We start from the raw sequence: 26,129 nt of genomic DNA on the forward strand, positions 1-26,129 counted from the left end.
CTGCTTCTGTTGTACTTTCCCCGTCCAATTCTGGCTTCTGCTGCACTACCTTATTCTTTGTACATCAAACAACTTCCTTCACGTGGTTCTGAACGTGCCTGACTGTAAGACCCTGGATACAGTCAGGCGGCATGGATCACTCCTGTAATCCTAGCACTCTGGGAGGCCAAGGCAAGTGGACTGCCTGAGCTCATGAGTTCAAGACCAGCCTGAGCCAGATCAAGACCCCATCTCTAATCGGGCGGCATGGATCACTCCTGTAATCCTAGCACTCTGGGAGGCCGAAGCAGGTGGACTGCCTGAGCTCATGAGTTCAAGACCAGCCTGAGCCAGATCAAAACCCCATCTCTAAAAACAGCCAGGCGCTGTGGCAGGCACCTGTAGTCCCAGCTACTTGGGAGGCGGAGACAAGAGAATCTCTTGAGCCCAAGAATTTGAGGTTGCTGTGAGCTGTGATGCCACAGCCCTCTACCAAGGGCAACAAAGTGTGACTCTATCTCAAAAAAATAAAATAAAATAAAGACCCCAGACAGAGTTAGTGAAATCATATTCCAAAGTAGATTTTACAAACTAAGAATAACTAAGACAATGTAGTTAGAGCCAGAATTACAGTTTACTAGACTCAAAGAAAGAACATCCTATTTTCCTATTCCATTCTTTGAATTTCCTTGATCATCACAGAAAAACAAACTAAACTGAGCTTGATAATGAGTCTCAAAATATAGCACATTGGTTCCTTTTTTCTTTCCTCTGACATGTTCCTCCTTCTCTAACACACACTTTCCCTTACCTCCTTTCTCAAGATATTAGTACATGTGTACATATAATATGCAATTAAGATCTACTATATATACTTTTCACATTTCAACAATAGTGCTTAAAGACAAAATTTTTAACTTAGTCATGATTTACAGAATACTGCCCATGGAGATGAGATTGCAAGTTTACATTTTGAAGTCCCCTTTGCAGCAAACAAAAGAAAACAAAGAAAATCAAAATGACAAAGCTATGATCAAAAATAAGATAAATAGAACATAGGGGCTTGGCACCCGTAGCACAGTGGTTAGGGCCCGCACACAGTGGTTAGGGCGCTAGCCACATGCACCAAGGGTGGTGGGTTCAAATCCAGTCCGGACCAGCTAAACAACAATGATAGCTGCAACAAAAAAATAGCTGGGCACTGTTGTGGGTGCCTGTAGTCCCAGCCACTTGGGAGGCTGAGGCAAGAGAATCTCTTAAGCCCAAGAGTGTGAGGTTGCTGTGAGCTGTCATGCCACGGCACTCTGCCAAGGGTGACATGATGAGACTCTGTCTCAAAAAAAAAAAAAAAAGAAATAGAGCATAGGAAAAGTATAAAAGTTGAAGCTGAAAATGAAAGCTACTCCTGTGCTTTGGGTCCAAAAGTGGGCAGAGGAGACCCTTATCACCCCAAAAGTACCAAGGACTCGATGTTCTCCATGAGACACATGCATGGTACTGGAGACAGGGAACTGCTTGAAACTAAGATCTAAGGTGGTGATCCCCAGACCTGGAATAGATGAAGAAGGCAAACAAAAAACCTGCTACTTGAATAATAACCATAGATGATGAACAATAAGTTTCTATAACTTCTATATAAAGAATAGCTTACTCTTAGAAAAATCAGAAATAAAGTATCTTTAAACAGAAAACAACTTCTAAATATAAAAATTAGTTGAAATATTAAAAATTAAATATTTCACTCTTTAAACTACGGTATTATAATTAAATGAATACTACTAAAATTTCCAAATTCTGGTATTGTGACAAAGATTCATCAAATCTTAACTATTTTAAATACTAAGCTTAAAAAAACTATTAAATATGATAGCAGAAATTCTCACCTGTGTTTTGACTGTGATCTTTTCCTTCTAGAATGGGATTTTGAGCTAGACCTGGATTTTGAGCGAGAGTGGGAACGAGATCGACCGCCTTTTCTTTCATTGCTCTTTCCAGACTCTGGGAGGAAAAAACCACTTTGCAGTGTAAGCTCAGAACAATTAAAGATCCCAATTAATAATCAGGCACAAGTGGAATGTACCACATATAGTGCAAGGGGCCTACTCTCTGTACATCCTCCTCCTGTGCAATTATCCTTCAGAAACATCCAAGAAAGTCATTGCATAAACTCGTTGAGTGCAGCCACCCTGCAGCAGTACATATAAACCAGATGATTATAAACAGCTGTTCGTAATATTTTGTTGCTGCCATAACGTACGATTATAACATGTCTGTAATTTCTACGATAGTGATTTTCAGTCCTTTTCCCATTTATTCAGCTAGAAACGAAGCTTAAACTGAGTGTTAATTCAGGAAATCTGCTCAAATATAAACCACGTAGACGATTTTAGACTGGATTTTTAAATTACTTTAGTTAGCAACACAAAAATTTGAATAGGTGTTTATCTTGCTAAAACAGTTATCTGTGGGTTTTTTCCCCCCTAAACTGTGGGTTCTCTTTGCTATTTTTAAAGTTAAAACTTTGAAGGAAAGTAAACCTGCTGAATCATAACATTTTATATGTATTTACTCTTTTCTTTTCGGCCTCATAGTAACAGTTATATCTAGCTTTCAGCAAATCACTTTTGAATAGATCATGCTACTAAAATATAAAGAGCTGAGTTAACTCAGGTTAATGGGGAAAGACAGGATTTGTACTAAGTTGCTCTTTGACATGAGTAAGCTTCACTTACTATTTCTTGAGTGTCAGTCTTCTTATTTGTAAAACAAAGGGACTGAATGAGATAATTTCTAAAATTCCTTTCAACTCTTAAGAGTCTGTAATCTCTAAGCTATGACCTATGTAACAATGCTACATGGCCTTACCTGGTTCAATAGCTGCTGAGATAAATGACTGAGCCTCTCGTACTCGCTTCATTACTTCTTCTAATTCCTTAGCTGCAGCCTGAGGTGTCATCTCAGGGGGTTTTACTATTGCATTGTTGGAGTGATTTATTCTAAATTAAAAATATTAGCCAATCACAAATAACACACCACATTTTATAAAACATGAAACAATTATATGTTACATCAAACACATATTTATAAATCTGAGGGCGTCTCAAAAGCACATTAAAAATTATATAACTACAAACAGAATAACCAAAAACAACTTCAAAACCATGATTAATCTCTATTAATCTCTATTCTTCTCATTTCTTACTAACAAAGCCAAAGCGGGGGAAAAAAACTGAACCCTGGTTGACTTCTTTAAAAACTCGGACAAGAGGAAGTGCTTTTCCACATAGCTTATAATCATAATAAATTAAAATGTTGATACCAATATTAAAATCAATCGTTTCTGTTTTTCAATCATAAAATTATATTGATAACCTGTGCACCCTGGGAAGATAAAAGGAAACCTATGTATTATGTGTACCCTTTTAATCAACCCTGAACCACAGCTGAGTCAGACACAGGGACTGGAATTTTGGCAGTATCAGATAAAACTCTTCCTATATTAGGTAAGAGTGGCTTCTCTGATGCAAACAAATAAATTTGCTGTGTCCTGCTTTGCCCCTTCCACAGAGAAGACAAACACCACTAAGAAGTTATGTATCCTTTAACAGCAAAATCCTGATCAAACCGTGTGACTAAGGCAATTATCTAAGAAATTCAGATAAAACTACACTTGCCGCAATAATCTGCATGAAACAGAATTTCTGTATCTGAAAAGCTGTATCAATTTTTTGCAAACAAAGACGTGAGCAAACCTTAGAAGTTGAAATGTTTGATTTACAACATTTTGGGGAACTTAGTATTTTATTTTCTTCCTGAGATGTGGATTTACCAAAGTTCTTATTACTGGTAGCACTGTAATTCAATTCACTTGTTAAACTGCCCATTAGTTTAGAGTCATAATGCAAAACCAACCTGACTTGTCAAAACGTTTGGAAAAAGACCTATAATCATTACAAATAAAAATGTTAACATTACTAGACCTTGTAAAATAGAAAATGATAAAGATAAATGTCTTTAGATATAGGAATTTAAAGGCTAAAATGATTAAGTATCTCATGTATTTCATTTGTACTTCTTTCTTTCTACAAACTGCCAATTACCATAAAAAGAAAAAAAGCCTTAATTACATAAAAATACTTCACATTTTAAAAATCATTAAAATTTCTTTGCTTAGGATTTCTTACTTCAGTGGCCTGTCTCCAAACATAACTCCATTAAAAGCAAGGGCCCTTGGGACAGAATTTTGGTCTGCAAATTCCACAAAAGCAAACCGAGTTGGCTGAGTCTCATCACCTGCCATTCGCACAAACTTCACTTCCCCAACTTGTTTAAAAAATTCAAGTAGTTGATCAGCTGTCGTTGTCTGAGGAAACAAAGTGAGACTTTAATAAAGTATTCGTTCAAAAAAATCAGGTAAATATTACTTTATCAACTGGTAAGATTCTTATGAAAAGGATAAGAGTTTCTGCCACTGAATTTCTTCTTAAATTAGTTACCTGGGAATTCAAATTTCCAACATAGACTGTTCTCCTAATTTCATCAATCTTGGAAGGATCCACATTTCCCATAAGTGGTGGCTGTGGTATCTCCCCAAGTGTTGTAATGTTGGGGTCTAATGCTGCTGCTGGTATAGCTCCCAAACTGCTAAGTGAAACACCAAGCTATTAAAAGAAAAAAAAGAAAAAAAAAAACAAAACAGAGCATATATTTTCTTTTGTTATTCAAAATTACCATTCTCTAATCTTGAAAATAACTCAGTTAAGAATGGAAGGAGACTAGTGACCCCTACCTTTAAACCAAGATTATTTCCGAATTAAGAGAGGTTACATTAGTTTTAAATGTAATTAGAAATATATTTCTTTTTTTCTGAGACAAGAGTCTCATTCCACACCCTGGGTAGAGTGCATCATAGCTCACAGTAATCAAACTCTTGGGCTCAAGCAATCCTCTTGCCTTACCCTTCTGGAATACCGGGACTACAGGAGTATACCACAATGCCCAGCTAGTTTTTTGTGGGGGTGGGTTCTATTTTTTGTAGAGATGGGGTCTCACTCTTGCTCAGCCTGGTCTCAATCTCCTGAGCTAAAGCAATCCACCTGCCTCAGCCTCTCAGAGTGCTAGGATTACAGGTGAGAGTCACCACTCCTGGCTGGAAATATCACATTTCTTAACTGAGTATTTTAGCTACTTTTTTTTCTTGACATTAAAAATAGTCGATTCTTATTATTTGAGGCAGCTATGTTCTATAACATTTCTACAAACAATGAATTACTGAATGCTAAACCACTGTTCCTAAGGAAAACACAGGGTGAAGTTCCTACCAGCCTCTGGTCACCACATTTTCATCAACCAATAAATATATAACCTTATTTTATATGTGTTTCTGTTTAAAGACACGTTAGTTATTACGTACTGTTGATTCATTAACACTTTCTTTTAAATTTCAGATTAAGATGAAGGTACAAATTACTAGATTACAAAGTTTCACGTTTAGGTAAAATCCCTGTTATATTTGTGCCCAGCGCCTAGGAGGTATGCCTTATACCCTGACACTGTGTCCATTGAGTGGGAGCACACCAGTCCCCCTCTTTCTTCCCTCTCCCTCGTCCTCCCTTCTTCCCTCTCCCTCATTTCCCCTCCCACCAACTTCAATTAAATTTTTCTCTTGATTCATTAACATTTAACTCACAAACAGCAGCACTGTCATACCTGAATGAAGCTTAGCTAACACACCTGTATTCTGTCAATGAAACACATCCCTTCCTGCACTTAGGAACATCCCATAGAACTTTAGCATTACATTTGGGGGCAAAATCACTAACAAAAAGCACAAAAATTTTAAAAAAAGGCACTAAAACTGCAGAAAATACACTTGTTTACACCATGAGTGCCAAAACAAACAAGAGTTTTACCTCACCTGAAAAGTGCACATCAAGCAACTCAAATTTTTATCACTGTGTCCACAAATGACCACAAAAGCACTTTCAAGGGTTGATGTGGGAAGTTCCAAAAAAACTTTACCTAGTTAGTGAACTCATAAACACAGAATTCACAAATAATGAGGCCCAAACTTGGCCATTCTTAAACAGACTGTGTGAGTTCCAAATAGCCAATAATTATTATAGCATCTAATCTTGCTGAGTTCTTAATTATCGTTATCAACCTTGAAACAGGTTATTTTTATGCCACTTTCACAGATAAAGAAAAATACTTTAAAAAATCAAATGATGTGCCTGACACTATCCAGTGTTAAAAGCAGGGTACCATCATCCACAGAATAAAAATGATCAAGTTTACCTAAGAAAATAAATCTTAAATCTTAAGGTCCTTACTTATATTAAGGTATAAAAAGGACAAAAAACTTTGAATAAGCTTTCCATAACATTATTACTAAATTCAGTTTGTAGTTCAGGTATAAAGAATAATATTAATTTTAATGTGCACTTAAACCAGAGGAGGCAAGAGAATCGCCTAAGCCTAAGAGCTGGAGATTGCTGTGAGCCGTGTGACATCATGGCACTCTACCGAGGGCGGTAAAATAAGACTCTGTCTCTACAAAAAAAAAAAAAAAAAAGAATTTGAAAATGGAAAAATTGGCCGGGCTTGGTGGTTTTCACGCCTCTAATCCTAACACTCTGGGAGGCTAAGGCTGGTATATCCTTTGAGCTCTTGAGTTTGAGACTAACCTGAGCAAGAGTGAAACCACATCTCTACTCAAAAAAGAAAAAAAAAAAAAAAGAAGAAAAGAAAAACTGAGGTAAGAGGATTACAAGAGCCCAAGAGTTTGAGGTTGCTGTGAGCATGATGACACAGCGCTCTACCAAGGGCAACAAAGTGTGAGACTTTGTCTCGAAAATAAAGAAAGAAAATGGAAAAACCTTCCAGAAGTAAACACTTCTTCAAGGAAAAAGAAACAAAACATAATTACTTTTTTCATGTCTGTTCATGCTATTTAAGAAAATTTGACCAGGGCGGCGCCTGTGGCTCAAGGAGTAGGGCGCTGGTCCCATATGCCGGAGGTGGCGGGTTCAAACCCAGCCCCGGCCAAAAAAAAAACCACAAAAAAGAAAAGAAAATTTGACCACTGATGATTATACATGCAAATATACTGCAAAACTACGAAGATTTAGTAAATGTTAAGTAACAGCACTTCCTAAAAGTGAAAACACAAGTTTATAAAAACCAATGTCACTTCTATTTATTTCATTTTTTTTTAGATTTATTCTGTTAGTAGTTGAGAAAATTAACCGGTCCCAGCCCCACTGCCACTAGGGGTTGCCCGGTAGTGAGCTGGGGGGAACAATGTCACTTATTGTCTTAACAGCCAATCTGATCCTTTCAAAATGTCAAATCACCCCCTACTCTGGCCTGAAACTCAACTATGGCTTCTAATTACCTTCAGAATAAATTACAGCTCCTTCCCATGGTCTAAAAAACCCTACATAAAAATCTAAACTTCCACACTTAAAAGTTTCAGAAACCACTTTTACAATTTGGCTAAATTAACAACAATCACAAAGCTTACATATTAAGTTTACTCCCTATCCAACCCACAAAGCTGATTCAACTTCTAATTGATCTGAGCTTTGTAATTTGCTTTCGGTTTGTTTTTGAAGAAAAATGGCCCTTCTTTTAAAATGAATATGACTAGAATTTTTTATAGAAAAATCATGAGGCCAATAACAGTAATATTCTTTATTATCCCATTTGGAAATCACAAAGGAACATTAAATTACTGGTTAATTCTGCATAGTTAATGGGAAAATATTTTAGCCATGTTCTTACCTTGTAGCCTTTTCTCAATATCAAACATAAGCTTCTCAGGTATTTTTTCTCATTACCAAGGTTGTAGGACATTTCATATTTTTAAAATGGATTTAGTCCTCATGAACTGTATTTCCTCCCAGTTCCTCATGCTATCTAAAATACTGTTTCAATACTTTATTTTCTAATGAATAATCTATAGTAGAGTCTCCATAGATGACCATCTCCCCTACATTGACCACCTCCTTAAGTTGACCTAATTTTCATAGACCGGACATGCACCACAAGTACGTATCAGTACAGTAGGCTAGTTCTGTATATTGACCACCTCCATATATTCACCAGCTTGTTGTAGTCTCTGGAGTGGTCAATTTACAGTTCTACTGTATTTGAATTCTCAATTCAATTAATCCTCAATTACTTCAGGAGTAATTCCAAAAGTCAATTCAAGTCAGGGATAATGCGGGAAAAGAATTTAAGTAGTAACTGTAAATTCTTTAACAGATTTTTTTTCTGAAATGAAAATAATTTTCTAAGCTCTTTATTCAACTGATTACATAGTTGAACCTCACCCTTTTCATAAGAGCGTATAATACTTACTGTAGTCAAGGGATTTGGCGTTGGTATGGGAAGCAATCCTGCACCAGGCATCAGACTTGTCATGGTTGGAGCAGGAGCCAATAAAGAAAGGGCTTTAGATTCCTCTGGGATTTTACCTGCAGAGGCAAGTTTCAAACATTACAGAAAGCAGAAGCACCACACAAACTTTACACTATGATTTTACAAACAACCCTTGCACTTAAAAAATAATAATAATAAATGAATCTATCTATCAGATCGGTATAAAGAAATAAATAAGAACTTAAGTCTTTCCTTTTATCCTGCTCTACTAGGAAAAATAAAAGTGAGCAAAACTTCAAAGATTAACAATCTCATTAATGGAACATTATTTTAAAAATTGAATAATGTAGACAATTATTTAACACTTTGAGCTATGGGTCACCTGTACTGGAAACTTAATGTTCATGAACCAAACGATATCAAGCATGGACGCTTTCCCAGGACGGTGTTTTCGCGGTGATCGAAAGTTGTGTTACACATGACAACCGTTCGTGTTGGCTGCATCACTAATAGCACACAGAACATCAGATACAGAAAAGAAGAACATTTTTTAAAGTTTAATCCCCAGAAATGGCAAATAACCAAATTAGTCAAAAAAAGAAAAAGAAAAAACAAATATGTGCGAATTGAAATTTGTTCCTTAATGAGTGCCCCTATCCTGTTACTGAAACTACCTTCTTGTGATGCAAACAATTTTGATAACCCTCCAACAGATTTCATTCAATTTCAAATAGAAGAAAACAAAATCCTACTTCTTGTAATCAGCTTCAATTAAAAAGGCTACATCCTTTCAGTTTAATAAGGCATCTCACCAACCTCACAGATGTGCCTAAAAGAATTCAGTTCTAAATAATATGCCTTGGGAAATTGCTAAAAAAAATTTTAGAGTAACCAACAAAAAATGTTCCCTAATCCCAGAAAACTTAAATTAACTCTTACAACTAATTTATGCATACTTATCTGAAGAGAGGAAATTAATGTCTAAAATGCCTTGCCTATAAACAATTGCCTAGTAGCTAGCGTAAAACCAGGAACACCAAAATAATTTTAGACACTAAGAAAAAAATCCCCATAACCTGAAAAAAAATTACCCTGAAATAAGTCTCATCTACCATATTTAATTAGTGAATTCTAACCAATTAATTTCAATAAGGATTCCACACATTGTTCTTTACCCTCTTGCCCCCCCAAAAGAAAAAACTTTCTTAAATAATTCACATGTGGATACATTTAGAACTAAATTGGCTCTGCATTTCCTTTATGAATTCTTCAAGTGTTTTAAAACACAGTGTACTAAATTACACTAAACTCAAATACAGCATATGCAGCAAATTTTCAAAAGCACCATGCCCAGTTTCGGTGGTAAAAATTATATTTTTAAGACAACCATATGTACAGCAATAACTCTCTCAACAATTATTATCTGATATATCTCTAAATATAGATAAATTCAAGATGAAATTTAAAACTTGCTTTAAATAACGGCTATGCTTTATAGGAACAGAATAAAAATTAAATTTTATATTAGCTTTATCAAAAGCCTACTATTTTCTAATTTGCGGCATCTAAATTTGTATTACTTTAATTTACTAATTTCAGAAACAAAGTTATTTTATCATTTCTATTAATATGTAAATTCACAACAGATTTCTTAACATGCATAAAGATAAAACGTAGGTCTTATTGAAAACATCAAATAACAATAATCTAGTTTATATGTATTAGTTATTAGTATTAACATATGTATTTATGTATACCCACATATGAACTATACTACTTATGTTGATATAACACTCATTTTATCTGTTATACATCAGGTTTTTTTTTTCATGTTTGTGAAACCTTGAACACTTTTGATAAATTAACTGCAGTCCTGAGGTAAAACCCCTATGCTTCACTACTCTAATGCATGCCCCTAAAATAAAAAAGAGTTCCAATCTAGTAATATTCCAAATTTAATATTACTTGTCATAAGCACATCTATCCACTGAAGGCAGTCTAGAAAGAACACACAAATAAAGGGGGTATTCAATATAAGCCAAAAGTTAATTATTTAGTATTATGAAATCTTTCATTTCTGGCTTAAATAAAAGTTATCAGTAGATTGTCAGACTCTCACTGCCTTTCGGAGAGTAATCAACTACTATAAATCTGTAACTGTAAGCACAACAATGTTTCTTATTCTAATTACCATTTGAGGTATGTTAAGCAAAAGTTCCACTGTTTAACTTACAAGATCAAATCTATCCAACAAATGCTATCAGTGTATAAAAGTATGAAATAAGGAATTAGCATTTTCCCCAAACTGCACTCCTCAAAAACAACTGAGAGGAAAACAACATCTCTCACAGTATTAAAGTATTAGTCCTAATCTCAAAAATCCATTTAGAGGCTGATAATCTTTAAAGAACTTTCAACAAAAAAATTCAAGCAAACAAATACACACACACACACAAATAAATAATCAACAGTTTCTCAAATATCCACTCCCCACATGGGCAACAAAACCTTCTTAAGGAAATAAGTTCCATGATGAATAACCATCACGAAAGTGAAAGGCTCTTCTCTCTTACTCCCAGATTAAGTAACAAATTTACTTGTTTTCCTCAATGATTTTGCTTGCCTAAAATTCCTGGGGGAAGGATAAAAATCAGAAGTTTTCAGTTGGTTTTTATGAGAGATGTAGACTTGGAAAAAAACTACAAAATGTTTCTTTGAGATCAGAAAGTGTTCCTAAGATTATTACCAGTGTTGTAATGTTTCAAGAACAATATGTCCCTAATCATGCATAAACACCAATTAAAACTCACAAAGAGCTTCACATCACTGTATCCTAATTTATTGTATGAAAATTTAATCTATCTTAACGTTGAGCTCTGCTAATCATCTCCCAATATAATTTGAAACATGTTATGAACCCTTAATGGAATACCATTTACAAAAAACTGGAAAACCAGCTCACAAGTTAAAGTGAAAGAGATTTAACAAAACAAAAACAAAAACAAAAAAAGGGGACAAAATAAAGAGAAAGAAATGAAATTAAAGTAAAACAATAAAAAACAGAGACAGGGCGTCCATCTTCCGCGGTTCAGACTTCGATCTCATTTCCCCAATGAAGGTTTCACTTGACGGCAGGTTTAGTGGCATGGCAAACAATGCCTAACTCAGGCAAGTGTAACAGGTCTGCCTTGGCCAGTCTAGTCATCTAATAATGCACAAATATCACATAGAGAAAACATACAAAACCAAATTAATAGTCAAAATCCATCTACCAGAAAATGTGGACATAAAGTTATGACTGATGATTAGGCTGACACCCTTGTTATGTTTGACCTTATCCTTTTCCAAGTGTTAACATTTATAAAAAGAAATCTGAAATGCACATAACAACAAAAAGGTCATATTTAGACAAGAATAATGAATGTATATTTTATTTTGACATGGTATGTTTTATTAACAAGAATTAATGCTTAATATGCATGAACCTATTACACATCAAACATCACTTTTATAGCTTATGTTCCTCTTGCATTACTGTCTGCATCAAAAAGCAGCAAATTGAAAGAAAATGAAAAAAACTTTTAAAACTTTTTTCTAAGGTTCTTTTTATTTATGTCACGATGCTGTTTGTATAACATCAAGGGAAAGGATGCAGTCAATGAAATGAAGACTGCTTACAGCACCACAGTACACCTCCTCTTAGAGAACTTAAGCTATTAGAACACTTTCATTATTTCAAAATCACTCTGCTATTTTTAGTAATACAGTGCATTATTTCTTTGCTTGCAGTGAATAATCAGACTTTTAACAAATTCTTCAGGTATTATAAATTCATCTCTGTTGTATTTAATACAACTCATGAAAAATAAGTATCTGAATGTTTTGCTAATTGCTATAATTTTATAGGTTAGTGTTGTAAAATATTTACTTCAAACTAAACTGAAATAAAAATATGCTTAAATTTTCATGTTCAAAAATGTTTTTTCTCAAAATGGTAATATTAAAATATTAAAAGCTATACCTGAACGTGCATTTATTCACTCTATATCAAATAAAATAAACAATAAAAGAGACTTCTACATGTCCAAAGTCTTCAATATTTATGACAAAGCACAGTCAGACCTTCTCAGATCTATGAAAGATTCTATGGGAATATAGCAAGGTTCCAACCAAGCAACAGAGATAAAATTCAGTATGACCTAACATAATAACAGATCTTGTGCTACTGGAGGCATAATTTTCTGATATAATTAATATTCCAGTTCAATAAATCTTCTATTTAATATTTTTCCCATGCAGTTTCTTAGTATGAAATTTCAGTACAAAGTATGTACAACTAAACGATTAACTAGCTCCTTTCAAAAAATTCCCTAATTTTAGGCTTGCTGTACCCTTATAGATCAGCAGGTAGGGATATATTCAGCAAATAATTAACCTTAATTAATTTTTATTTTTTCTAACCACTTTAACCCAAGCATGGGAAAATTTGTCCAAAAAAATCCAGAATGTCCTATTCTAGGACTTTAAAAACACTAGCTGGAACTCACTGTATTTGACTGTAATGTTTTTGACATCCCAGAATAGGAACTCTGAAATAAGTATAAAACTATGTAATTACAGCAAAGTACAGTGGATAACTTATTATCTACTAAGTTATTAATATATTTTAATACTGACCTGGCCACGAAAAGAGGGTTTAGAAATTACACATGAAATACCATTAAACTGCTGCAGGTAAACTTTCATGCTATAAAACAGTTACCATCATCCACCAAAGAAAATCTATTTTAAGGACACTTAAATTTACAATAATCCAATTCTAAAAATCCATGTACACAAGCCATAATCAGCCTTCTGAATAAAATTACACACCAGAACTGTCAAAATTTAGCACAGCTTATTATATGTGAGTAGTTCTGTAAATAGAAGTTACTAAAGAATATTAGTAATAATTAGTTCTCAAAACAGTTTAAGTCATAAAATTTAACAAGTAACTATGAGGCCTTTGTTCTTATCTTCAACAACTACTTCCTTGACGGAAGCTCTTTTTGGGGGGGTGGGGGAGGAGCCTCTACCCACAAAAAGCCAATAAAAGAAAAAAGTAAATTCTAATTTCACAGTAAACAATTGCACTGAGTATAAAATAATGGTCCCACAGTAACAATTAAGGTAAATTACCTTAAGAGGATACTTGGAAGTAAAAAATTATGAACTTTTAAAATACCATTTAACCCGAATTTGGCAAAATGTGTGCAATGTTTTAATTTGTAATAGTATTAGTACTGAACACATAAAGTAAGTAAATGCTTGCTTATTTGTCCTTTAAAATAATTTCCCATATCAACTTACTAATTTTTTTAATTTTAGAAAGACTTCTTTATAGTCTACAAATTTGACTATAGAAAGTCAAAGCAAACCAGAAAAGCCAAATAATTTAAGAACTTTTTAAACGTTAATCTATAAAATCCCAAACATACATACGCCATGTTAGAACCATTTGAATATAATTTACTATTAGGTAAAAATTGTTTCCTTCTCCAAATTTCATTCTCTCTCACAGACACACACACAGAACTGTCTACTTGCCAATTTCTAGGAAGCCAAAGGCAGTAACAGACAGGACACAGATTAATACAATGGGGGAAAAAAACATGTGAGATACCAACCTTCTGCACAAGGAACAACTATCAGAGCTCTGTCAATAAAAACCGTGTTAGTTAGATGCTGGGCCACACCAACACTTGATGGGTCACGAAACTTAACATAACATACTTTGGAGGAAAAAGCAAGAGGTGCGTTGCTGCAAAACAAAAAGAAAACAATTGGACTAATAAACATTTGCTTGATTTTTCCATTTTCATTTCAAATTTAGTTTTTACATAATTAAAGAATTTTTGCTCTTAAGGATCATTAAGACATAAAATAGCAAAACTTACTCATTTATTGATGATTTGTCTGCCAAGACAGAAGGCAATCTAGTCAGGCCTATACCCTTATTTGTAAAACTTGAAACTCAAAATTAATCTGTCCTTAATCTGAGTGAAACATTAATAGCTAATTTAACCAAAGACAGTCAACCAGTGTATCATCGATAGGCAAAATCTTGATAAAAGCTCCAATTCTCTAAATTTTATAACAACTCCAACACTTCCTAAATATGATTTCCAACATTTAAATCACCAAAAACTTCACAGCAATCTTAGAAACAATCAGATAATATGGAATTAAAATTAAGGTCTTTTGCCCATACCAGACTGCTTTAAGCTGATCAATGTGATTTTCCAGATACAAAATCTAACAAATAAAATTTCACATATTTAAATGGAAAACAGCATAGACTTTAGTCTTTGTTGATTCAGTTCAGTCTAGGTTTACAGTAAGAAGGAACCAGAGACAGTGTAAAGGAAAGGAACTTTTCCTAATATGAATTCATCTTGTTGGACTCCAAAATATACTATCTTCATAGGCAAATCATTTTGTCAACCTATCCATAATCATTTTTCTTTAAGGTCTATAATTGTCTTTAGCAAAAAAAAAGAAAAAGGACCCAAACTAAATATATATAATCTGTGACATAAATATACAATCATTTGAAACATTATTAGTATTCATTCTTTAAAAAAAGGAGAGATCACTTAAAAAATATATGACTTGTGCAATAGTAATTTACTTTAGTTTACAAAACAGGTCAAAGAAGGTGACCATGATCCCAGAACAAGTAAATGGCAAAGTTAAAGATATATAATAGGGAGGCACCTGTGGCTCAAAGGAGTAGGGCACCAGCCCCATATGCTGGAGGTGGCGGGTTCAAACCCAGCCCCGGCTAAAAACTGCAAAAAAAAAAAAAAAATTTATATATTTATGTACACATACACACACACATATATATATATAAAATCTAATCAGGAAGATTTCCAACTTGGGTCTTCCCCTTTGCCAGAAGCTCTGGTGCTTTTTACTCTTTCTGTATTCCTTTCTGTCTAATAAAATCCTGTCTTAACACTGATCTAAAAAAATCTAATCGCCTAATTCCAAATCTCATGTAACCATATCATTCAAAGAATAAAGAACTTTAAAATCATTTTGATATACTATTTAATTAATAATGGCACAAATACTACCCATTTTTTAAATTCAAAAGTCTTTGTAATTCCTCACAAATAGCAACAAATCCATCTTTAAAAATCACGTAGAATAACCACATTAATAGTTAAATATATACATTTTATGCTATTAACCAAACACAGTGATACTACAAAGCATTTGCTAATAAGGTTAATTAAAGATGGCAAAAAGACATCTACCCCTTTGACACCCAATTCAATTCACTTCTGCCTGAGACCATGGAACTTAGGATTCATACCAGCATTCACCAAACATCTCCCCCTTATCCAATCCAACATCTAAGGCAAAGCACTTCATGTGTTATCACTGAGATACATATACCCCTTTCAGATTTAACTCACCATCTTTACATTACCAAATTTCCAATTTATTAGGCCTTCCTATCTTGAGCTCTACACCCCTAGATTTAAGTAAGTGCCTGCAGGAGTACTATACCTTTACTCATTAAGTCCAAAATGCAAACATCACCCTCCTTCCTTACCAACCCCTGACCTTTATCCTATATTGTGTGTCTTAGTGAAAGGTATCTCATTTCTGAAAGCCTGAATCTGGGCATCACTAGTGTCATTAGTGCTGCAAATATTTCCAAAGCTCCTTCTGGGTTCATTCCATTTTTCTGCTCCTTTAAGTTAGGTGTTGCCATTTAACTTGCTTTGACCAATTAAATATGAGAGTGTTGTTACTCTGATGATGCCTAAAGAGCCATTGCTTGGCTCTTTTCCTCTGCCACAGTGACGACCAACATTCAAAAGATGGGTTGGCTGATTCATCAGCTTCATCCCAGAGTGAGTGATCACAATGAGTTCCTACCTTAATCAAGTTTGTGTAAAAAATAATCTGTTTTGGAGTAAGTTCTTCAGTTCTTTCCTCCTTCCAGAAGCTCTGGTGCTTTTCACTTCTTCTGCATTCCTTTCTAACTTCTAATGAAAGTCCTATCTTACCACTGATCTGTGGTCTGTGGGTTCCTTCTTCGAATCCCCAAGACCAAGGACCTACTGAACAGTGAAACTCCGGTATCATATTTGGGGGCTCATCCGAGATTGAAGAGCTGTGGTAAGCAATGGAACCACTTACCTCTATCCTGCTTTATTCTGTAGCTATAATAATGGAGAGTAATAATTTTGATGCCCCTCAGCCGATAAATGTGCATAGTGTGACTGCTGACCTCCAGGTCACAGACCAGAGGCTGTTGGGGAACCAACTTTCTAATTCCCCTTGGCTCCAAAAGAAAGGAGTGGAAGGAAATGTTAGAAGGCTTGAGAGCCCAGCAAATAGAAGTAGTTCCCCAGAGGTCCTAGGGTACCTAGCAATGGTTCCTACCTCATGGCATGGGAAGGCCTTCGGAAAATACTGCTCTCCCAGCTCTATCTTCTCTTCTCTTCCATGGTCCCAAATTTTTCCTATTTAACCTCTAGACTTAAGACCCCTAGATAAAAGAGCCCATGTGGAGACTCCCAAGAGAGTTCTTCAGTTCTTTCCCCCTTCCAGAAGCTCTGGTCCTTTTTACTTCTTCTGTATTCTTTTCTAACTTCTAATAAATGTCCTATCTTACCACTGGGAAAAAAATAATAATAATAATCTGTTTTGTCAAACTATTGAGATTTGGGGTTATTTCCAAAACTCTGCCTATCCTGACAAATAAATAATTCTTGATCTTTTTGTTCCCATATCCAACTGGTTCATAAATCCTGCTGAGAGTACCTCCCAAATATTTATCACATTAATTCTTTTATCTTTCTGACTATCCATGCCTTAACTCACACTCTGACCATTTCTCATCTGGATTACTAAGTGGCTCCTAACCAAACTGCATCCAACCTCAACCCTTTATTAATGGTCTTCTACAAAAGCTCCCACGGCAATTTTCCTAACCCTAAATTTCCATTATATCATTCCATAGGTTCAATTTCCTCAAAGGCAATCTTCTGTTCTTGCTTTATCATCTAAATATCCCCCAAAATCCAGGCATACAAATACTCGTGCTTCTGAGAACACAGGAAGAACATCTGGGTCTTCATATAAGCTGTTCCATTTGGCTAGGAAGTCTGGCTATGATGTCCTCTAACTCCCTTTTTGAATGGCAATTCCGGTTTTCTTCAAGGCTCAGCTTTCAGGTAAACCATCTTAAAATATCATAGTGATTAGGTACCCCTCCTACATGTGCTACCAAGACTTTCTGCACAACCTCAACACAGGTCTTATCAGTTTCCTTATGTGAAATCTTCAACAGATCTTGTAAACTTCTCTAGCCACCCCCTCTCATAAGGGCCCATTTCCTTATAGCAGCCTATAATTTGAGCAGTCAGGCTTAACCAAATGAGTTCAGAACAATCAGATTCTCTCTACCAGGGTGGAAAGTGACTCAGAATTGCCTTGGGCTAGATACACGGGGGGGGGGGGGGGGGGGGGGCACACCCTGAGCTAAGAGAGCAAAGACAGTCACATTGATCACTGGCACCTTTCTGGTTCCCAGTTCTACTTCCCAGGAGGCCTAGCTATACCATAATCTTTATTTTTCAATTTAATGAAATCTCTTTTTAATAAATAATGTCTCTTCTTGAGCTAGATTGGGTAAAAACATTGTTTCTGTCCTTTCCTACCAAGAAAAATGATTACACTAACCTACTAAAGCCCTATCAATTGCAATAGGAATACTCTTTTAAGGCCAGGCTCACACCTCTACATGGCTCACACTTGTAATCCTAGCATTCTGAGAGGCCAAGGCAGATGGACTGCCTGAGCTCACAGGTTTGAGACCAACCTGAACCACAGCAGACCTCATCTACAAAAATAGCCAGGCGTTGTGGCAGGCGCCTGTAGTCCCAGCTATTTGGGAGGCTGAGGCAAAAGAATCCCTTGAGCCCAAGAGTTTGAGGTTGCTGTGAATTATGATACCATAGCACTTACCAACTGAGGGGAAAAAAAAAAACACTCTTTTAGCCCTGAAATCTTTTTTTAGAGACAGAGTTTCACTTTATCACCCTCGGTAGAGTGCTGTAGCATCACAGCTCAGAGCAACCTCAAACTCCTGGGCTTAGTCCTCCCGAGTAGCTGGGACTACAGGTGCCTGCCACAACACACGGCTATTTTGTTGTTGTTGTTGCAGTTTGGCCAAGGCCAGGTTTGAACTTGCCACCCTCAGTATACGGGGCCAGCGCCCTACTCACTGAGCCAAAGGTGTCACCCCATAGCCCTGAAATCTTTAAGAACCTGACAAGCCATCACTGAAACTACATTTCCTAAACTGAAAGATCCTTTTGTGAAAGAATACAAACCTAAATAATCACTATTGAAAACTAGTATCACGGGCGGCGCCTGTGGCTCAGTCGGTAAGGCGCCGGCCCCATATACCGAGGGTGGCGGGTTCAAACCCAGCCCCGGCTGAATTGCAACCAAAAAATAGCCGGGCGTTGTGGCGGGCGCCTGTAGTCCCAGCTACTCGGGAGGCTGAGGCAAGAGAATCGCGTAAGCCCAAGAGTTAGAGGTTGCTGTGAGCTGTGTGACGCCACGGCACTCTACCAAGGGCCATAAAGTGAGACTCTGTCTCTACAAAAAAAAAGAAAACTAGTATCACATTTTTTTTTTTTTTTTTTTTTTTTTAATTTTTGGCCGGGGCTGGGCTTGAACCCGCCACCTCCGGCATATGGGACCGGCGCCCTACCCGTTGAGCCACAGGCGCCGCCCTAGTATCACATTTTTAAATACTCTAGTTGAAACATACTTCATTTCAAATTTAAAACATCCACAGGAATAGGAATAAATCTGAACCTAATTTATAAAGGAACTAGATAAGGAGACTTGCCACCAAGACTTGAAAAGCTTGGAAACTGATTAAAAAATGTTGGTCTGAGGCCAGCATGGTGGCTCAAGTGTGTAATCCCAGTACTTGGAGGTTGAAGCAGAGGATAGCTTAAGCTCAGGAGATCAAGACCAGCCTGAACAAGGCACAGACTCCATCTCTGCAAAAAATAGAAAAATTAGCTGGGCATTGCAGTGGGCACCTCTAATCCAAGATGCTTGGGAGGCTGAGGCAGGAGGATCAAGTATTAGTCTATGTTTAGAATAAAATATTGTTATGGCCTTGTGCAAAAGCACATGTAGGAGGGGTACCTAATCACCATGGTAGTTTTAAGATGGCTTATCTGAAAGCTGAGCCTTGAAGAAAATCGGAATTGCCATTCAAAAAGGGAGTTAGAAGACATCATAGCCAGACTTCATAACCAAATGAAACAGCTTGTATGAACCCAGAGTCTGAGGTTGCTGTGAGCTAGGCTGACACCATGGCACTCTATCCTGGGGCAACAGAGTGGGAAGCTGTCTCCAATTAAAAAAAAAGAAAGAAAGAAAAAAAATGTTGGTCTATTCTGAATGGCATTAGAGGATGTCCCAAAAGTCACCTACAAAGTGGCTATATACATCAGAAACAGGAAATTCTAGCTAACGGTATTTTTTTTTTTTTTTTTTGTAGAGACAGAGTCTCACTTTATCACCCTCGGTAGAGTGCCATGGCATCACACAGCTCACAGCAACCTCCAGCTCCTGGGCTTAAGCGATTCTCTTGCCTCAGCCTCCCGAGTAGCTGGGACTACAGGCGCCCGCCACAACGCCCAGCTATTTTTTGGTTTGCAGTTCAGCCGGGGCCGGGTTTGAACCCGCCACCCTCGGTATATGGGGGGCTGGCGCCCTACCGACTGAGCCACAGGTGCCGCCCTAGCTAAGGGTATTTTTACAAAGAGATAGCCAACACACACATACCAAATATTTTGTAAAATTTTGTACCTAAAATTTGAGTGATTTTTGGAACACTCTGCATGATGGAAGTGTGGATAGCTGACACCCATTAAATTGCTTTATGTAATTTTCTTAATCTTTACTTCCAATTACCTCACTTAAAATACAGAGTATAGGCTAACATATTTTACTTTACAAAAACATTTGGGCTTTTCAGGAGAGATAGTAACACTTTTTTTTTTTTTTTTTTTTTTTGGAGATATAGTATAATTGTGTCACAATAGCTAACTGTAACCTCAAACTCCTGGGTTCAAGCAATCCTCCTCCCTCAGTTTCCGAGTAGCCAGGGCAACAGGTACACACACCACCGCCATGCCCAGCTAATTTTTTGTATTTTTGCTAGAGACGGAGTTCTCATTCTTGCTCAAGCTGGTCTAGAACTCCTGAGAGATCCTCCTGCCATGGCCTCCCAGAGTGCTAGGATTACAGGTGTGAGCCACTGCACAGGGCTATAACACTATTTTAAACATAGACTAAAATATGATACAGTGCCAAACCTACATGCAGATAACGAATAGCCCAGCAAACAAATATGTACTTATTAATAAATCAGTATGTCTTCCAAATGTCATATAGTAGAACCTCTGTTAAGTTGACCACCTAAAGGACTGCAACAAACTGGTCAACATAATGAACTAAAAGCCCACTAGACTGACAAATACATACACATGGTCCATGCCTAGTTATGAAAACTGGGTCAACTTAAGGAGGTGGTCAACTATGAAAATTCTACTGTATTTACTTTCTCTCTAGTATATCCAAACTATCAAATAGACTTACTTTTTTAATTAAATAGAATTGTCAATTTAAATGCAATTTTGATCTACAGTTTTCATTTTTAAACAAACATTACATATTCTATTGGGTCTAGCAAGTATAGCACAACTCAAATTTAACAGATTTTAGTTTGACCTCATTTGTTTCTTTAAATATAAAATTTTACCATTTTTCAAAGAAAAATTAGACTTTCTTTTGGGTAACCAGAAACCAAAGAACCAACTGCATCTGTTAAATAATTTATTTTGTTTTTCTTTTCTTTTTCTTTCTTTCTTTTTTTTTTTTTTTTTTATAGACAGAGCCCCAAGCTGTTGTCCTGGGTAGAATGCCATGGCATCACAGCTCACAGCAACTTCCAATTCCTGGGCTCAAGCGATTCTCCTGCCTCCGCCTCCCAAATACCTGGGACTAAAGGCCCCCACCACAACACCTGGCTATTTTTTGGTTGCAGCCATCATTGTTGCTTGGCGGGCCCAGGCTGGATTCAAACTTGCTAGCTCAGGTATATGTAGCTGGCACCTTAGCCACTTGAGCCATTTTTGTTGCCCTGAGTAGAGTACCATGACATCATAGCAGCCTGCAACTCTTGGGCTCAAGTAATCCTCTTGCCTCAGCCTCCAGAGTAGCTGGGACTACAGGCGCCTGCTGCAATCCCTGGCTATTTTTTTAGAGCTGGAGCCGTCTCACTCTTGCTCTGGCTAGTCTCAAACGCATAAGCTCAGGCAATCCACCCCCCTCAGCCTCCCAGAGTGCTAGGATTATAGGCATGAGCCCCCACACCCGGCCTATTTTGTTTTTCACTGAACATGGCTATGGCCCTGTCAATATTAAGTCAATGTGAGGCCAGGTACCATGGCACATGCCTATAATACTAGCACTCAAGAAAAAAGAAAAAAAAGTCAATGTGATAATAAACTGTCCAATATTTCATTAATACATTAATATAAATCCTTTGGAGCATATCAAAAGGATATAATCCACAACATGAGCAAAGTAGATAGTTTTAGTATAAAATATTAATAGAGCCATTATTTATTTATAGCAAGGTTTCTCCACTGGGCTTCACCTTCTTATGAATTGCTGATACCTACTAAATACCAGTAGGCCCTCTAATCATAGCAATCATAAATACAGACTTCCAAATGCTTCTAGCTAAAATGGACTAATTCATAATACTAAAAAGCAACCAAAATATCCAACAATAAAATCGCTACACACTTAAAACACACATTAGTCTTTAAATATTACTCTAAAAAGCAATATAAAAGGGTGGCACCTGTGGCTCAGTGGGTAGGCAGCCAGTCTCATACACCAAGGGTGGAAGATTCAAACCCAGCCCTGGCCAGCTAAAACAGCAATGACAACTGCAACAACAACAAAAAAAAACCCGGGCATTGTGGCAGGCGCCTGTAGTCCCAGCTACTTGGGAGGCTGAGGCAAGACAATTGCTTAAGCCAAAGAGTCGGAGATTGCTGTGAGCTGTGATACCAAAGCACTCTACAGAGGGTGACAAAGTGAGACTGTCTCAAAAAAAAAAAAAAAAGGCAATATAAAAATTGCTTACTAGAGGTTAAATGAAGAGTTTACAGTCATAGCAGATGATTCTTTTGTTTACACTGTATTACAAGAAATGCATATAAGAAGGACTAGAGGGGGCGGCGCCTGTGGCTCAGTGAGTAGGGCGCCGGCCCCATATGCCGAGGGTGGCAGGTTCAAACCCAGCCCCGGCCAAACTGCCACAAAAAAATAGCCGGGCGTTGTGGCAGACGCCTGTAGTCCCAGCTGCTCGGGAGGCTGAGGCAAGAGAATCGCCTAAGCCCAAGAGTTAGAGGTTGCTGTGAGCCGTGTGACGCCACGGCACTCTACCCGAGGGCAGTACAGTGAGACTCTTGTCTCTACAAAAAATAAAAATAAAAAAATAAAAAGAAGGACTAGAGAGAAATACCTGGAAATGGAGAAGTTTTGACGAAGTAGTAGAATTACAGGGGTATTTCTTTTTCCCTTTTTTCTATAAAGTACCTTTTCTAGTTATATTAATTTTTTTTACTAAGTAAACTTAAACAAGTAGTTGGTTCATTGTATCTTTCTTTCTTTCTCTTTCTTTCTTAGCACCAAGAAAAGTGAAGGAAACCAGGATACAAAGAAATCAACAAAGGCAAAAATCTCTGGTGTTAGAAATCAGGACAGGGTCACCCTTTGGGTGCACACAAGGGTGCACAAGGAACTTCTAGGGTGCAGATAATCCTGCTCAGTGTGCTGGTTACACAGAAATATTTACTTTGCAAAAGTTTATCAAGCTGTACACTTATGTGCACTTTTTCTATATGTAAATTATACGTCAATAAAAAATTTACTAAAAAAACCCCACATTTCTTACTTGCATAAAAAAACATTTTCATCACCTGTAAAATTTATTGTGCAAAAGGTTAAAATAGTAATTCTGGATACTTAACTGGTAGCACAAAAAGGATGACAAATTACAAATAAGAATTCTTTTTTTTTTTAGAGATAGAGTCTCACTTTGTCACCCTTAGTAGAATGCCGTAGCATCACAGCTTACAGCAACCTCCAGCTCTTGGGCTTAGGCGATTCTCTTGCCTCAGTCTCCAAAGTAGCTGGGACTACAGGCGCCTGCCACATGCCCGGCTATTTTTTTGTTGCAGTTTGGCCGGGCCAGATTTGAACCCGGCACCCTCTGTATATGGGGCTGGTGCCCTGCTCACTGAGCCACAGGCACCACCCTACAAATAAGAAAGTTTACATGAAAAAAAAAAAAGAATGTTTACATGAATTCTTTTTTTTTTTTTTTTTTTTGAGAGAGGGTTTTACTTTTGTCACCCTTGGTAGACTGCCAGGTGTCATAGTTCACAGTAACCTCAAACTCTTGGGCTCAAGAAATTCTCTTGTCTCAGCCTCCCAAGCAGCTGGGACTAAGGCATCCACCATAACACCAAGGTACCATGTCCAGGTATTTTCAGAGACAAGGTCTTGCTCTTGCTCAGACTGATTTCCAACTCCCAAGCTTGAGCAATCCATCCACCTTGGCCTCTAGGTGCTAGGACTACAGGCATGAACCACCAAGCCCAGTCCACATATTTCCAATTTTAAAAGAACTGAATTTCTGCTCAGTTTCTAAAGATTAATTATGAAATAGTTTATGTGACACGGCAAAACAATTCTCAAACAACATACTACTATTGCATTTTATCCATTTAAGTCCAAATTTGCAAAAACGTTAAGGGCCAAGTAATGACAATGTCATTACAAAGCAGAAAACCTGTTAATAAAGTGTGTCAGTATTGCTGCAGAACAAGAATGAGGGATCTAATGTTGCTCTTACGGAAAAAGTAAGGATTTGTTAAATAAATCCTTAAAGCATTAAGGATTTTGCCTGGCCTATATATGTTACATTTATGCCACAATTTTGTGAAATGTATTACAAGTTATGACCAACTAACTCCATTTTAATGTTCCATACCTATAAGAGCCTCATATTCTCTTTGATATTTAAACTCCAGTAACTCTAGACTTCAAAAAAAAAATAGCCCATTACTGTCAGTTAGTAACTGGCAACATAGTCTCACTCAAACTCAGGTGTCCATCATATAAATAGTATTGTTACCAATTAAGAATATTTCTGATAGGGTGTTGCCTATGGCTCAAAGGAGTAGGGTGCCAGCCCCATATGCTGGAGGTGGCAGGTTCAAACCCAGCCCCGGCCAAAAACTGCAAAAAAAAATTCTGATATAGATGGGTGTGGTGGCTCATGCCTATAATCCTAGCACTCTGGCAGGCCAAGGCAAGCGGATTTCTTGAGCTCAGGAGATGAAGACCAGTCATAGAAAGAGCTCTCCAAAAAATAGCTGGGCATTGTGCCCGGAAGCCTGTAATCCCAGCTAATTAGGAGGCTGAGGCAAGAGGATCACTTGAGCCCAAAGATTTTGCGATAGACTAATGTCTCAAAAAAAAAAAAAAGCATATTCTGATATTTTTTTTTCTACCTATGAGATACTGTACTACCACAACCTCAAAAACAAAGTTAGTTTGCGAAGGTTTGTGTACAAAATATTTTACTGATTGGGCGGTGCCTGTGGCTCAAAGGAGTAGGGAACCGGCCCCATATACCAGAGGTGGGGGGTTCAAACCCAGCCCTGGGCCAAAATCTGCAAAAATATATATATATATATTTTTTACTGATTGACTGCAATACCTGCAGGATACCAGCACTCCTCCAAATACTTCTCCATTATTCGGAAATGTTGTGAGTACTTAAATGGAGATGGCCCAAAGTATTTTCAAAAGTTAAATAAGATATTCAAAGCTATAATGCCATGGCTAAACAATCACAATGTATGTGCATGCACATATGCAGTATTCTTCCAAAAAAAAAAAATTACTTGAATCTCATCATTAAGAAACAATCCATATAAACTCAAGACTATGAGTTATTATACAAGAAAAGTGTCAGTATCATGAAAGATTTTTTTTTAAGGTGCTGGGAGCTTTTCTGGATTAAATGAGATAACTAAATAGGTTAGTTGTAGCTTTAAAAAGAGACTGTGTATATATACCTGATCAAAAGAAAAAAAACTTTATTAGGATAACCGGAAACTTTAATCATCAACTGTTGCAAAAATTGGAAGAATGCAGGTGAGGGAACACGGATGTTCTATGTTATTATCTTTCAACTTTTCTGTATGCATGACATAGTTCAAAATCAAAAGCAGAGAAAAAAACTTAAAAAATTTTAATATCCAAATAACTTGTATGTATCTATGCAGTAGCACTGCCATAACTTATAAGCAGAAAATGAAAGAAAAATAAGTCTACAGGCATCACTGAGATAAATCCAAAGCAAATTTAAAAAAAAAAAGACAAATATCCATTCCTTCAAAGGATTCTGACATAACGAACAGAAAACGGAGGCTATTAAGATCTTAAAACCTTTAAAAAACAGAGACATTTATGCTAACAAGAATATGAACAACCGGCAAAGCCCTTACAAGTTTTTGAGGAAATAACATTGTACGTGGGAAAATCTTAAACCACCTCAAAATACACTATTTGGGAAA

The 26,129-nt window shown here is 36.7% G+C and overlaps 1 protein-coding gene across 7 annotated transcripts in view; it reads right to left on the reverse strand.

Annotated features, from left to right (window-relative positions):
- SREK1 (splicing regulatory glutamic acid and lysine rich protein 1) overlaps positions 1–26,129 on the reverse strand; it is a 52,387-nt gene that overhangs the window by 25,248 nt on the left and 1,010 nt on the right. For 5 of the 7 annotated variants that reach the window (XM_053589581.1, XM_053589574.1, XM_053589548.1 and 2 more), the window contains exons 2-7: positions 14,031–14,164; positions 8,344–8,459; positions 4,476–4,640; positions 4,164–4,342; positions 2,845–2,975; positions 1,863–1,977 (exon numbers count right to left, since the gene is read on the reverse strand). In XM_053589581.1, coding sequence (XP_053445556.1) covers positions 1,863–1,977; positions 2,845–2,975; positions 4,164–4,342; positions 4,476–4,640; positions 8,344–8,459; positions 14,031–14,164 — 840 coding nt within the window. Of the gene's footprint in view, positions 1–1,862; positions 1,978–2,844; positions 2,976–4,163; positions 4,343–4,475; positions 4,641–8,343; positions 8,460–8,746; positions 11,564–14,030; positions 14,165–15,120; positions 15,195–26,129 lie in introns of those variants that run through there. The other 2 variants (XM_053589565.1, XM_053589558.1) reach the window with 2 other exon arrangements.

Source organism: Nycticebus coucang, chromosome 1, assembly GCF_027406575.1.
Source record: "Nycticebus coucang isolate mNycCou1 chromosome 1, mNycCou1.pri, whole genome shotgun sequence".
NCBI classification, from domain to species: Eukaryota; Metazoa; Chordata; class Mammalia; order Primates; family Lorisidae; genus Nycticebus; species Nycticebus coucang.